This window comes from Enhydra lutris, unplaced genomic scaffold (genome assembly GCF_002288905.1).
Source record: "Enhydra lutris kenyoni isolate GAN:26980312 unplaced genomic scaffold, ASM228890v2 scaffoldscaffold9, whole genome shotgun sequence".
In the NCBI taxonomy this organism is placed as follows: Eukaryota; Metazoa; Chordata; class Mammalia; order Carnivora; family Mustelidae; genus Enhydra; species Enhydra lutris.
Window position 1 is genome coordinate 77,405,688 of NW_019154093.1, and position 15,876 is coordinate 77,421,563.

Consider the following 15,876-nt stretch of genomic DNA (forward strand, 5'->3'; position numbering starts at 1 on the left):
AAAAAAAAATCTTAGGAAAAGAATGGCAGCAAATTATTAGATAACCTGAAAAAACAGGTTATTATAATCATATATCTCTAAAAAGTAAAATATTCTCCACTAAACTTGTTTTGAATTTATATCTGTGATATCAAGTTACAGCTGACCATTCATGTTTATTATCCTTGTAAGAAAAGGAAGCAAGGAAGTGGCTAGGATATGTTATTAACTTCTTTCTGTGCCCTAAAGTAACTCATTAAAAAAAATGCCTGGTTAAAAACCACTGGTTAGGAAGGAGAGATTTCCCTGCTGACTTAAGCCTAGCTGCCCAAGCAAGGCTTTAGAAAAGGTCTTCACCTACAACAGTGCATAGGCAGAAGGAGCAGAGGCTACGGCGGTCTTCCTAGTGACACTTCCAAGTCACGTAAATGGGGTATGTTTCTGGGATAGACTGCCAACAAGTTACTGTAAGAAACAAAAACAGCAAAATCCTGGCAAATAAACAGGCCAATGCCCTCATGTTTTTATTATGACAAAAGTCAGTCTTAACTAAAGTTACCTTGACGCAACCAAATCTAAGTCACATCTTCTATACTAATAGTACCTGATTTCTGAAAGACTGGATTAGTTTTCAAGCTGGTTTTCCATAAAGACTTGTAATGATGTCTAACATGTATAAAGCATTTCTTAGACCAAGCAAGTAACAAGTTACATCCCAAAGAACTGCAGCAATTAAGATTTTTCAACTAGAGCAATAAACTAACGATTTGAATCACGTTTACCATGAGTTTTTATCAAAAAGTGTGCTGGTATGTGCAAATGAAACAGAATGAGGTTAATACTGTCAAGAAACTATACTTACTTAACAATTTAACAATGATTTTATCTTACCTGAGTGTGAAAATTTGAAATGGTGGTTGTTTCAATATCTTTCTTGCCCAGAATCTCCATTTTCACAGGAGTGTTGGGAAAATTAAAAGCAAAGTAGTCCAAGAAGTCTGGGAGATAAGCAGCCGCTCCATGCACTATTGCTAAAGCATAGTAAGCAGCATTTTTCTCATTTTCACTGAATGTCAAAGCAAGAAACTCCTCAGAAAATCTCTCCATCTCCATTGGAGACAAAAATGAGAGTTCATCCATGTAAGCATGAAGGACAAGTGCACCACCATTGGACTGGTGTTCCTCATGAATAAAGTTGCTAAATTTAGTACCTGTTTTTAAGAAATTTCTACGAATAGAATGTTCCTGGTGAGTCATAAAAGGTGTTTGTACTCCCTGGGGTACCCGATATTCTTGCATGCCCAAATTTAATCGGCACAGCTGTTCATCTTTCAGATACCTGAAGGACTCCTTATTAACTCCTGAAGTGCTATTTATTTGTCCTTGGGTGAGGATTTCCTTACTGATGCGGGTCAGGCCAGCACAGACGGTTTGTACTTCCTTATTGTACATTTTAAGGCGTCTTCCTCGCATATCTTCTCGGTGTTTCTTTTTCTTTTTCTTCTTTATTTTCTTCAAGACAAAATCATCAGCTCTCTGGGTTTTACCATTTTCATCTGGTGTTTCTGGCCACAATAATTAAAAAGAAGTTAGTTGCTAGGCCTAGTGTCAACATAGAAACTTCTTATGGTACTTGACCTCAAATTAAATGGCCTATTCTCAGTTTCTCTGAATTTGCCATGACAACTTACATGTTTATAAAATGACTGAGACAAAAATCTTAAAATACGGTAATATTCGGGGCTGAAAACTATGCTAAAAAGTAGACAATGAATATGTAAGCATATAATTTAATACAACTTGCAATCAAAAGTAAAAGAAATATCCAAGTAAATCCATTTCTGCCATACTGTATGTAATATCTGTTCAGTAACCACTGTAAAATCTAAACTGAAGCTTACCATATTTTGCTATAATGCGTACAGCTAAATCAAACAACAGCAAATTAAGCTGTAAGACACCATTTTGCCTACCAAATTAGCATGATTTTTCTTTTTTGGCCTTCTCGTATACTGTTGTTGGAAGTATCAATTGGTACAAATTCCACAGAGGGCAATTTGGCACCCACCAAAATGGATATGTACATCAAAAGCCTTGAAAATATTTTAAATTATCAGACCTAGAAATTCCACTCCCAAGTAAAAATTACCTCAGAAAATAACTGAAGATACACAAAAATATCCATGACAGTTAAATTCAGGGACTCCTCCTTATATGTCTATCCTAAGTTACAGGATGTTGATTACATTCTGGTACTTACATACTGACAAAATACCACCCAGCCATTACAAGTTATATTACAAATGAAAAGTACTAATGAATTACAAGGTTATAAAATGCTTATACTGCCAATATTCCAGGAAGCATTCTCTAACAATTCATTCCTACCCAGTTTGGATAGCTTTCCTACCCTGTGCTTCCTTAGCACTGTACTGGCCCATCACAAAACTTAATATTCTATGTTACCACATATCTAATTTTTTACCTTTCCTCTAGACTGTAAGCAAGCTAAGGTGAGAAATATATATCTTACCTTTCTTTCCACATCTAATGTGTATATAATATGATCCCATGTTTGTAACATTAAGCACTCAAACATTTATTAAGTACCAGGGACATTTCTGGGCACTAGGGATATGATGCTCAGTCATAATCCTCATTCTCCTGGATATTATAATCTAGTTTAACAAGAAAAACAAAGTATCAGTAAGCTACTCTAGATGCTGAGGAAACCTCTCTTTGGGAGGTAACTTTAAGGCTGAGCCCTAAATATTAAGACAAGCCAGGCATGTTTTCTAGGGAAAAATATTCCAGGGAGAAGCAAAGGACCTAAAGAGAGGAAAAAGTCTGACTGATCTACACATGTTTTGTATATGTATTACACAGAAAAGTACCTGAAGAAATACATATCAAAGTGTTAATGGTAGTTATCTAGGGTGGTAGGATTATAAATAACCAGATGTTTTCTTTTTTGCTTATCTGTATTTTCTAATTTTCTACAATAAACACATACTACTTTTATAATTAAAAATTTATTTTTAATTTTTAAGGGATTATCATGTATCGACAAACCCAAAATAGAATAGCATTTTTATTTACTAGTTCAAAAATATATCTAGCAAGAAATCTTTAGGATTAAATATCAGGTATATCCTGAACAACCTTTCAAGTTCAATGTGGTATTTACTGAATTTTTCCACCCAACAACAGTATTTCTGACATGATTCAAGTAATTCAGTGTTAAGAAAGACACTACAGTTGATCCTATGACTACACCTGGGAATAACAAATTCAGTAAAATTTACAGTAAATAATTTATGTGGTATAATATGCAAATATAACAGGTGCAGTACTCTATACAAAATCATTTCAAATCACTAAATATTGCAAGTTATGAAAAATTTCTAAAGAAAATATTTAAAAGTATAAGTCAGAGACTTTAACGTGTACAGATACCAAATGACTTCCATTCTGTTTAATATCCATTTTTAAACAAAAAGAAAACCCTTCATTTGCAAACATCACTTGTGATTAAACTGAGACCATATAGCAAAATATACATGTAATCGGATTGCTTAAACTGGAAAGAGAAAAAAGCATTCCATCTTTTATTCTATATACAACTAAATCTTTGAGATTTTGTTAAAACACTTAGTATCAGTCATTTATTTCTTACCAAATAAAATTAAATGCTTTTCCCATATTAAAAACTGGTAATTTAGGCAATTCTCCCAAGCAACTAAATGTTAATGCCATTAAATACAAAGGTTAGACCAATTTTAAAAGTCATCTAATTACCCTCTGCTAAATGTTTTAGCATTTTCACAGGAAAAAAAAAGAAAGAAACTATCTCTGAATAGATCTGTTATTTTAAGCTTCAGAGGAGGTATTTGGTATGCAGAAGATGAATAGTGACCTAGATCTGCCACTGAAATTAACACCAAGAAGGAGCTGCCTTGATTGTAACACATTTTCTATATTACTATCGGCTTACCAATGGTATTTCTAACATGGCCAAGTCTCTGTGGGTTTTATTCCACACTCATTTATATGAGAACCACTCAAATCATCCAACACGGGCCCATCAGAAAAACCACGGTACAAGGAAATGAAAAGGACTTTAAATTGATTGTAATCTCATATTTCAACATGATAGAAATTTAAAATATGAAATAAATGTCAATCTATCTCCTCACTAATCCTGTTTTTCCAATTTTGATTCTTACCTAAGGCTGATATAGAGAGCTCACCTTTGTTTATAGAGTAATTTTAGAGTACTTTGTGTCATACCAGTTTACGAATTTCAATGAATAAACAAAATTTACCTTTGAATTATTATGATGACAACTAATTGAAAGTGGCATACATATTCAAAGTTGTTACAGGTCATTACAGTAAGTTAGCCCTTCTTGCACTATGAGAATATCAACGTTGCCTTGCCTTGAATTAAAAACATTAATCAGGGCGCCTGGGTGACTCAGTCGTTAAGCATCTGCCTTCGGCTCAGGTTTAATCTCAGGGTCCTGGGATGGGGTCCATGTTGGGCTTCCTGCTCAGAAGGGAGTCTGTTTCTCCCTCTACCCCTCTCCCCCCTCATTTTCTCTCTCTCAAATAAATAAAATCTTAAAAAAACAAAAACATTAATTAAAAGTCAATGTCTTTGCAATATAAATGTATCAAATCAGTATGTTGTATACCTTACACAATGTTATATATCAATTATATCTCAAAAAAAAAATGTCTAAAGTTTTCACAATCTTTCCATTCCTGATTGGCTGTTTTAGCTTTCCCAGAGAGAACATACTCAGGAAGTAACATTTTGAGTATTTCCCTACAGTGCAAAAGCTAAATTTTATTGACATGAGTTCTTTTACAGAAAAAAAGCCAAACCACATCTGTGATTAAGGAAAGCTCTCACATACCAAACTGTGACAGCAAGCATAAAGAGAAGTATGTAAGTCTACAGAGGAAGATATATTTAACTGAGAGACAAACTGCTGTCTTAAAAAAAAAAAAAAAAAAGGTCATTCTAACTGTATCTAAATTAATGCATGACACTATCAATTAAATCCTCCTAAGAGCCCAAATGTCCATTGATTGAGTCATGAATGGATAAAGAAAATGTGGTGTGTAGACAAACACACACACATACACACACAATGGAATATTATTACTCAGCCATCAAAAAGAATGAAATCTTGCCATTTGCAGTGATGTGGATGCAGCTATAGTCTACTATGCTAAGTGAAGTAAATCAATCAGGGAAAGACATACCGTATGATTTCACTTGTGTGGAATTTAGGAAACAAAACAGATGAACACACGGGAAAGGAAAAAAAGAGAGGGAGGGAAGCAAACCATGAGACTTAATGACAGAGAACAAACTGAGGGTTGAGGGTTGGGCTAAATGGGTGATGGGCATTAAGGAGGCACTTGTTAGGATGAGCCCTGGGTGTTCTATGGTAGTGAGGATCACTAAATTCTACACCTGAAACCAAAATAAAAATAAAATAAAATCCTCACATGTGCTAATATAATCAACTATCAAATAGCATCATTTATTTATATCACTACTGAAAGTTCTCATTAATGCAAAAAAATTAGCTTCTTCTAACACAAAACTTAAATTCTTATCATCATTCTCTCACAGTTGAATTAGAACTGAAAGAAATGTAATATCCTCAATTCTTAAAAAGCATGGTGGATCCATATCAAAGCAAGTACAATGTTTTATATTTTTGTAATCATATTAAAGAAAAGGGCTGAAGCTGTTTTCTGAAAATAAATTTTTTAGTCTTACTGGGTATCTTTCCCATTCCATATAAAAATATGACTAAAAAGCTCACTGTATGTTTATAACACTGCCTTACTTTACTCCCCCATTCCTCCATATCACATTTAAGCATGGCTGGCTGAATTTGAATCCCTGTCCTAGTACTTCCTCCTGTAAGATTAACTTTTGCAACTTAATTTCTTTGTACCTTGTTCCTCATTGGTAAAATGGGGGAATTAACTGTACCTCATAAAATCAGTGAGCAGAGTAAACAAAGCACATAAAGCACTTAAAATAGTCCTAAAATATAACAAATACTCAATATATGTTAACTACTATTACCCCAAAATAGATGGATTGTAGAGGCAGTAGAGAGTGCTATACCACCAGGTGCTTCACAGTTAGAGAGACCTAGCTTAATGTCCCTGCCCTAGAACTTACTGCTTAAGGTCTCCGGATCACTCATTAATCTCTTTAAACTTCCATTTTCTTATCTTAAGATGTTAATTCTAGTATCTACCTCACAGAGCTCTTGTAAGGATTAAATAATACAATAAATATAAGGGCCTCATCACAGTACTGAACACACAGTAAGTGCTCCCCATCTTTATCATTTTATCATTTTCACAATAATATTTAATGCATTCCTTGAAATACTGGCAATAACTCTGAGATATCAAAACTAGATAGAAATTACTGGACCTAGAATACAATGTAGTATACTACAAGAGAATCCCACAAAAAGGAAAAAAATCTCTGAAAGAGGGAAGAAAATCATTATTCAAGAAGGGTCTACTAGGTATCATATATGCTATCTCATTTTAATCCTCAAATAAACCGGTGAAGAAGATATGTAAGTCCATTTTACAGAGATGAAAACAGCTTGAAATAAGATAGGTTACTTATCGTAGGCCACAAAACTAGTACATGAGAACCAAGTTTCAAACGCTCACCTTGTCAGATTCCAAAACTCAAACTCTTCGCATATACTATTATACTACACTCTTCCATTTTGCCCTTCTCTATCAACTCTCTGCAACACTCCTCTGAAATAATCAACTGAAGTTACCTGGTTACAATTAATGGACTTGAGAAGCAGGAGGAGGACCCATCTCCAATAAAGGAAGCATTACTCCATTCAACAAATATTTTACTGAATGCCCATTACATGGTAACTCTGCATGATCACAAAGATAGTATTTATGTTATGCAAAAATTTCATACCCTAAAGTCTTCCCCCCATAAGTAACAAAAGTATCAGTCCCTAAAGTTGCTGCTCTGATAAATGAGAGGATTTGTTTGAGTTCTCTGTATAATCCCAAATAATTCCTCACTCCTACCACCAAATAGGATTTGGATTTTAAATTCCTGCCAATAGCTTTCTGACATCACAGAAAATTACAATTAGTTGTCTTATTTGGGGATACTACCTGTGACAGAAAGTAGACAGTTGGTCAAAGATGAAAAAATGTGAGAAAGGAAGACTGATTTACAAGTGAATACAAAACAGTATATACTGTTACTTAACGACACTAGAGAAAAGAGCTAGGGTGATTGACTACTCTCCCTTTCCTTTTTTTCTACAAAATCTTAAAATATTACTAAAACTGTAAATTTACTTAACAAGAATTAAAAGTAATTTTTGAGCAAAATATGTTCTATGCTTTTTACGAGCAAAAATGGGAGAGAAAAAATTAAGATTTCAAGATACACAGCTAACTATAGGTTTAAGACTCAAGCCCGTTACAAGAAATAAAATAATATTTTAGTATCTCTCTATTTAGTTAAAAATCCAAGTATGCTTAAGTGAAAAATTAAGAGCAAAGTAGACCACAAGTCAAAAAAATTGGGTCCTAAATTCAGTTCTATCACCTACTAACTAGAAAATCTTAAGCATGTCACTTTACCTCTTCAAAACTCACTTTAGTTCCCATTCTAGAGATGAGAAATCGTTGTTTAAACTATTTTTTAGCAACTCCAAATACCTGGAATCTGAAATCTATAACTAATACATGAAATTGGACTGAGTACAGTTGGGCTGGTGGGAAGGAACTTATCTTTCAGCAGAATGATCTCAGAGATTGGCAAACTTTTTCTATAAAGAGCCAGATAGTAGTAAGCTTAGCAGCCCACATGGTCTATCTCAACTACTCTATTGTTCTAGTGTGAAAACTAACAGGACAATACATTAGAATGAGTGGAGTGATGTTCCAATTTATTTCTAGATACCAAATTTAAATTTCTTACGATATTCATATGTCATGAGGTTTTCTTCAACCATTTGAAATGTAAAGATCCTTATCTGACACATCATACAAAAACAGGGAGTGGAACTGATTTTTTACAAATATATAGAAGTAATCCAATGGAGGAAGAAGTGTCTTTCAACAAAGGCACTGGAAAAACTGGAAACATGAACCTCAACCTGAACACCTCATACCTTACACAAAGAACTCAAATGAATCAGAGATTCAAATGTAAAAGTTACCATTACAATACTTTAAGGAAAAAAATACATGAAAATCTTTGGGATCTAAGCCTTGAGACCTTAGATTTGACACCAAAAGCATGATCCATAACAGAAAAAAGAAAGAAAAAATTAGAACTCAACAAAATTTACAACTTTTGCTCTGTGAAAGATCACATTAAGAGGAGAGAAAGACAAGCAACAAAAGTGGGAGGAAATATTTGCAAACAATATATCTGACAAAGGACCCATATCTGTAATATACAAAGAATTCTCAAAACTCAATAGTTTAAAAAAAAAAAAGGCAAACAATTCAATTAGAAAAGGGGCATAAGACATAAAAAAGAGACATTTTATTGATATATGGCCAGCAAATGATGGTCAAAATAAAGATGTTAAATTTCACTAGCCACTAGGGAAATGCAACTTAAGTCCATGAGAGGTAATACTTACTACACATCTATCAGAACACATAAAATAAAAAAAGAGTTAACAATACCCGATACTGGCAAGGATGTGGAGAAAGTGAAAATCTCATACATTGCTGGTGGGAATGTAAAATTGTGTAGACATTTTAGAAAATAGTTTGGTAATAACTTTAAAAAAAATAATAATAACACCTAAACATACATTTTTATGACCCAGCAATTGCATTCCCAGAGAAATAAAGGAAAATTTACATCCACACAAAGACCTGAACATGAATGTTCAAAGAAGCTTTATTCTAACAACCAAACTGGGAAGAACCAAAACATCATTCAGTAGGTGAATGGTTAAACTGTGGTATATCCTTACCACAGAATATTACTCAGCAATGAAAAAGGAGTGAGCTCTCGATACATACAACTTGACCGGATCTCAAGCTTATCGTGCTGAGTGAAAAAAAGCCTCAAAAGATCACATACTGTATTATTCCATCTATAACATTCTCAAAATGATATAGAGTTGTAGAACAGATTGGTGGTTGCTAGAGGTTAAGGAAGGTGGGGAGACATAGTTGGTACCTAAGACTTTCAAGGGATTAGCACAAGGGCATCTTTGTGGTGATGGAACAGTTGTGGATCTTGATTGCAGTGGTGGTTAAACTAATCTACAGGTGATAAAATGGCACAGAATTAAACACACACCATTGTACCAATGTCAATTTCCTGGTGTTGGTATTATACAATAGTTATGTAAGATGTAACCACTGGGAAAAACTAATGAAGGGTAAAAACTTCTCTGGACTGTTTTTGCAATTTCCTGTGAATACATAATTATCTCTAAATAAAAAGTTAAAATACTTTCGGAAAATCTTAGGATAAGGGAGGGAAGACATAACTCTGTAAATAACAAGGGTCTAGCCATTCTCCTTATTAATGTTAGAGTTGTTTCAAGGACAAAGCTTGATAAAATAACAAAAGGCAGTTCTGAAAGTGCCTAATATCAGCCACTGTTTTACTTTCCACATACTGCCCCATTTAATCCACATAATAAACTTGTAAAATGAATACGCCAATCTCATTATACAGACATGAAAACTGAAGCTGAAAGTGGTTAAAGTAGTTTGCCCATGATCAAACAGTAAGCAGTAGAGCCACAAGTTAAACTTAAATTGACTCCAGAGGTATACCTCCTGCACACCACTGTAACAAGTATAAAGATGTTCAGCGAAAAAAAGTAAAGATAGCCATCAAAGTGGGTGCAAAAGCCTGGATTAAACAAGGTTAAGCCAGTTTGTTTTCTATAGGGGTCTCAGAAGTTTTAAAATACCAGTCTATGTCATGTACGTAGAAGGCTACAGTATACAGTTTCTCCCCCATGTATAAGGCCAGGGAGACCTTTCCCTACAGAATACATAATGCAACAGACCCTCACTCAAAACTTAAAATGTTTAAAACTAGACTTATTATGGTAATCCTTCTACAATACATACAAATATCAAATTGTTATGTTGTATACCTGAAACTAATATAACATTATATGTTACTGTATTTCAATTAACAGAAAAAATGGTAAGACGTTGAAATTACCGGATCTTAACCCACTTCTTCACATACTGGCAAACTACAAATGTTTCAAGCTGTGTTGTCGAATATGGTAGCTACTAGCCAAAAGAAACTAGAATTAATTAAATAAAAATTAAAAATTCAGTTCCTCAGTTACACCAGCCACATTTAAGTCTTCAAGACTTATTTCAAGGGCCACATATGACTGATGCTACCATACTGGACAGCACAGATATAGAACATTTCCATCACTGGAGAAAGTTCTGTCAGATAGCAATGAGTTAAAGATTTGTTTTTGTTTGTTTTTTAAAGAACACGGGGCCTGTGCAATCCTCAGAGAAGAAGCACACTGTTGTTTACTATACGTTTAACTGCCCCTATCCCACCATAAAAAGGGGGAAGGTCAGAAGTTTCTGATGGAGCTGGCTACTGCCATTCTGATCCCAAGGCACGGGGAAGGGGTAAGCAAAGAAGGGGGAAAAGTGACTGAATACCATGAAAAAAATACTATGAAAAAAAAAAAGGAACTACAAGCCACTGGGGGACAATGCTTGAACTGGGATTCAAGAATCTGGGTTCTACTCCTTATTATACCGATTATTCATTAAAATAAAAAATTGTTAAAGTTTGTACTTGGTACTAATTGTGACTTAATTAGACAAGTCTCTTCACTACTCTGGGCCTGGGTTTCCTCTTCCACAATATAAATCTGAATTAGTTGATCTCTAAGATTCCCTCTACCTCTATATGGTTAAAACACACACACACACACACACACACACACACACACACACACACGAATGAGAAGACGAGAAATAGAAGACAGCAAGATCACTGCATACTGGTGGTGGAAACTGGCAGTCCTATCAGATTGGCACAAGTTTTATTCCTGCAAATAACATCTGGATACCACCAAAGGAAGAAAGATTTCACTCAATTCAATAAGTATTTATTGAGCAATTATTTGCAACAAACTGCACTATTTGGAAGTGGCACCACAAAAAAATTGATTAAGTCAAGACCAAGTATATGGAAGGAATCCAAGACTCACAAAACTTTAGATTGAAAGGCTTTGTTCATTAACATGTAATAACCCAGCTGGCCCAATACTAAGAAATACTAAGATACTTATATCTTAAAATCTTCCTGAGGAAACAGAACTAAATATTATGTAAAATCATATAAAATCCACGGTATGATCAAAATTCCTACCCTCACCCCACAGAAAATACAAATAAATGCTACGTGTACTTGTGAACAGGAAGACACCAATTTTGGTAAATCTAATTTCTCTAGATCCCACATTTAACTGGGTAGTCCTATATTTTCTGGGTTCAATATTTTTGACTCTAGTGAGGGTTACTGGAATCAAATAAATTCCTTGTGTGTGTGTGTGTGTGTGTGTGTGTGTGTGTGTGTGTGTTTGCGCCACAAAGAATAAATTGCCAACTGGAATTCTTGCTTCTAACTATTCACTTACTGCACATTTCCCACTCGTCACAGTCACAGTTAGTCCTATTTCCTAGGATCAAAAGGGAGAGAAAACCTTCCCCAATCCTCTTCCCAGAATTAAGATTTAACGTAAAAATTAAAAAACAACCACTACGAACTACGTTTGATATTTTTACCTTGCAGAAGCTAAAGCAACCTGTGAGTCGAGTAACCTCTGTAAGAATTCAAACTCATTAAGCCCCACAGCATACCCGTGAATATTTTGGAGCCTGGGAGAGTGAACAGTTAAGATTTCCACCAAAGATAACAAGAAGAAAGGATTTTAGCGACAGGTCTTTACTTTAGAAAAACAGGTTTTTAATACCCCAGCCACTAATCCCACGCCAAGGACCGCGCGGCGCGGAAACCCTGGCGAATTTGAAAACAAACGTTGGTAGAGGCTCGGGGTGAAGGGCGGGGGCGGGGAGGGGTAGCCTGGTAAGGGGGTTAGCAACTGACAGCTCGGCCTCGAAATGAGAAGCCTCAAGTAGGTCAGGCTGTGTCAACGGTTTGAAATCCAGAGTCCACCCCAGTGGGCTTAAGGGAGTAGAGTAGCAGGAGGTAAGTAGGGGTTTGGCGTCTTTCAGTGCTAAAGGGGCGGGATATCAGAACTGAGAGAGACCTAAAGCCCAAGCTCGGGGCAGTTCGCCTGCTCTCACCTCTCTTGGGGGCCTTGGTCAGAGGCACCCCTCCGGTCCTCTCGCCGTTTTCCTGCTTGTCCTTGTGCTTGAGATCGCCAGGAACGCAGGAGCTAGGGTCACCATCGGAGCCGCGGTGGTGATGGTGCTTGTGCCGCTCCTTGTGGCCCTTATGCTTGGGCCCGGCCGCGCTCACCGTCAAGGGAGAGAAGGTGAAGAGGGCCGAGGTGCCTGGGGCCGGGAGCGGGGCAGCGACAGCGGGCCCGGCGGGTGCCAGCGAAGGTGGCGGCGGAGGCGGCAGGAGCAGAGGCTCAACAGGGCCTGGGACGGTTGGGGCTGCATTCGTTGGCGGCAGCGGCCCGGGATGTTGGCGGCTGCGACGCCGCCGGTGAGGGGGAGCGAGAGGGGGGTCCTGGCTCGGCCGCCCCCGCTTCTCCTGAGACCCCCCACTGCTCGCTCGGCGCTGCCGCTTCACTCCCCGCGACGAGACCCCAGCATGAGGTTTCTCCTTCCCTTCTTTGTCCGGCTCCTCCTGCGCCGCCACCGCCCGTACTACGCGCACTGCTCCGACCTGCGCAGCCATTTCACCCACAAACACACATTTAAATGGCCCGACCGCCCCCCCCGTCCGCGTATCGCGCAAGCGCCGCCCGCGCACGGCCCGCTGGGCATTGGAGTCTCTCCCCCGCCCTCCACTTCTCGGCGGTCCTTCCTCCGGAGCTGAACATGCCGGAAGCGGCAGTTCCCTGCGCTTCTCCGCAGGCCTCTCCGAGCAAGCTCTATTGTAAAACACTCTGGGCGGCGCAGAGCCTCATGGGAGCGGTAGTTCCCTCAGGCCCCCGCCGCGTCCCTAACTCTGGGAGTGGAGGAGCGGAAAGAGAGCGTGCGCCGAGTCACGCTTCGGGCGGCGACGCAACCGCCGCTGGGCGGAGAATTGCCGCCAACCGCTTTAACGGCCGAAACAATGTTAGTGCTTTTCAGAGTCGGCCGGCGCGTTCCTATTATCGTGTCCGTGTGCAGCTTCGTCATTTTATACGGAGTCGGTGGTCTCCATAGGTACTTTTATATTTCGTAGTCCTCTCATAACCTTTGTGAGGTAGAAGAATCTGCGGCCTTTTATCTTTGGACATGGCGATGTACCGAAGAGGAAAGGGGAACTTGATCATACGTAAAATGAGGGCGATTTGGGTTTAGAATGGAACGGGGCTTTAGTGAAGACATGTTTTAACCTCTTCGTGGGCACTGCTATGCTTACAGCTCCAGGCTGGCAAGGCAGGTGCAAGAACTGCCTGGACGCCTGGTGAGCGCCGCCGCACCTCACCTCCGAGCCTGGAGAGGTAGCGGCCATCATTTATGTCGAATCCATCCCCACGGTGACGAAAAAATTATAGACGGAAAACCTTCTTTTTAAGCTTTTTTAAACAAGTTTCTCCTTCCCACCCCACCCCTCAAGTAGCAAGTACAGGGTTGCATGAATTTGAGAAGTGTGTCTACCACAGAACATTACAAAAATCGTCACTGTTCACCAAGGTTGCTGCCCGGAAATTCATTCACAATTCCATCGTCAAGACTTTAGATTTTACCTAAGATTCTGTTCACATATTTGGTCCTTGATGAGGATCTTTGGGAGTAATTGATTACAATGAAGTACTCAGGAACACCACTAGTGCCTGGAGAAGTATTCAGCTAAATGAACACTAAAGCTGGTTTTTAAAACAAAGTTTATTCAGCACCTATTGTGTACATTGTACTGTAATAAATAGGTTAACATATCATCCAATTAGCCCTATCATTAGGCTTCCTAACGAAAGGTATTGAAGAACAAATGCCGTTTTAAGTATTTCATGTTTCTAAAAGTTAGAAAGAGACTTCTAAGTTAAAGTCATTAGGAGAACTCGGGAATCCTCTGTAACAGTAATTACCCATTGACTTATTTGTTACATAAAATCAGATTTGAAAACTCAAGATTTTCTAAAACTAAGGCAGACCCACATTCATAGAGAAAATTTTTTAAACCTCTGATTGGTTGGATATAAGTTGCATGTATTTATGCAGGACCTTCGAAATGAAAAATGCTACCAAAGGATAGCTATTTTGCTGATTATTCTAGACTTGGTAACTAAATAACTGGTTAAAACTTATCAGAAATGTAGTTGAACATCTTGTTAGTAGATATATCCAAATACAGAAATGATTTTGTTTACATATTTTATTCTCTTAAGCACAACTTCTTTTCTTATTACTCTAGTTCTCTAGTTTTCCACCTTTGGGAAGATGTGCAAGGTGTACTCCATTTAGGCAAAAATAATTCCCAGGGAATAGTCATTGTCACAAGCACAGGTCAGATTTTGTGAAACACTTTCTGTAGTAATTTTGGCAATGTAAACATTCAGTTGAGATCCAATTCTTAAAAACATTTTGAAGTTTATAAAAAAATATTTTGAGGCTTATATTTGTGTAGAAAAGTAGAATAAAAATAACTTCCAAAATGAAAAATAAGTCCATTTGAAAACTGTGTCTCATACAGTGTTCTCTACGTAAGCTCAAGTGACAAATTTATTTCCAGTTTCCAGCCCAATATGAGATGAAAATGTAAAGTTTCTGGCACTTATTTGAATATTCTTTTCTAATATTGCTATTAACACATTACATTATCTTCATTGTTGAAATGAATATGGAAACCTTATTTTAGCTAATAGTATTTTAGTACTCTTATTTGCAGATGCACTTGCAGCCTATATTCCAAAGTTGTGTTAAATATTCCAAGTTGGTGGTGGTTTTCTTGGTCCTTTGGGTTTTGAAAAACGATTTGCAAAACCTGAGAACAGAAATAAAATTAAAAATTTTTTGTATAGAAATAAATACTTAGATTTTAGAGTGTATTATAACATATGCAAGTACATGGATTTTTTTTCAAAAAGTTAGGCAACACCTTTGATTATTTTAATAATAGATTGTAAAGGCATAGTACTTAAGTTAATGCTTAAATGGTGACAGAATATTAATAACATTTTAATTTTGTAGAACACTTACAAATTTTATAATGGTAATAATTAGATGAAGAACCCTGGGTATAACAACCTTTGGTAATTCAGCAGATACAGTTGACCCTTGAACAGCATTTTCTTTAGCATATATATATATATATATATATATATATATATATGCTATTTAGTATATATATATTTCTTTAGCATATATAGAACACACACATATATATATAGCAAACAAAATATGTGTTAATCAACTGTTTATGTTGTGCATAAGACTTCTGATCAACAGCTCACTATTAGGAGTTAAGTTCTAGGAGATTCTAAGTTTTTGCGGATTGTCAACTACATAGGGGGCAGGGGGGGCATCCCTGTCCCCCACATTGTTCAAGGGTCAACTGTAATATCCTTTTTTTCTCAGTTTTACTGACATATTATTGACCTATAAAATATGTAAGCTTAAGGTATACAACATGATGATTTGATACACATATATATTATGAAATGATTACCGTATTAAGACTAAGTAACACTTCCATCCCCTCATAAT

At 36.9% G+C, this 15,876-nt stretch overlaps 2 protein-coding genes across 2 annotated transcripts in view; both read right to left on the reverse strand.

Annotated features, from left to right (window-relative positions):
- The window catches only part of LOC111143376 (round spermatid basic protein 1), a 50,828-nt gene extending 37,764 nt beyond the window's left edge, over positions 1–13,064 (reverse strand). Inside the window, 3 exon segments of the mRNA XM_022497078.1 lie at positions 871–1,544; positions 12,358–12,961; positions 12,963–13,064. Coding sequence (XP_022352786.1) covers positions 871–1,544; positions 12,358–12,961; positions 12,963–13,064 — 1,380 coding nt within the window.
- A 1,724-nt stretch (positions 13,065–14,788) lies between these two features.
- Positions 14,789–15,876, reverse strand: part of LOC111143089 (protein tyrosine phosphatase, non-receptor type 22) — a 59,678-nt gene continuing 58,590 nt past the window's right edge. Inside the window, 1 exon segment of the mRNA XM_022496553.1 lies at positions 14,789–15,154. Coding sequence (XP_022352261.1) covers positions 15,090–15,154 — 65 coding nt within the window. The 3' untranslated portion in view covers positions 14,789–15,089.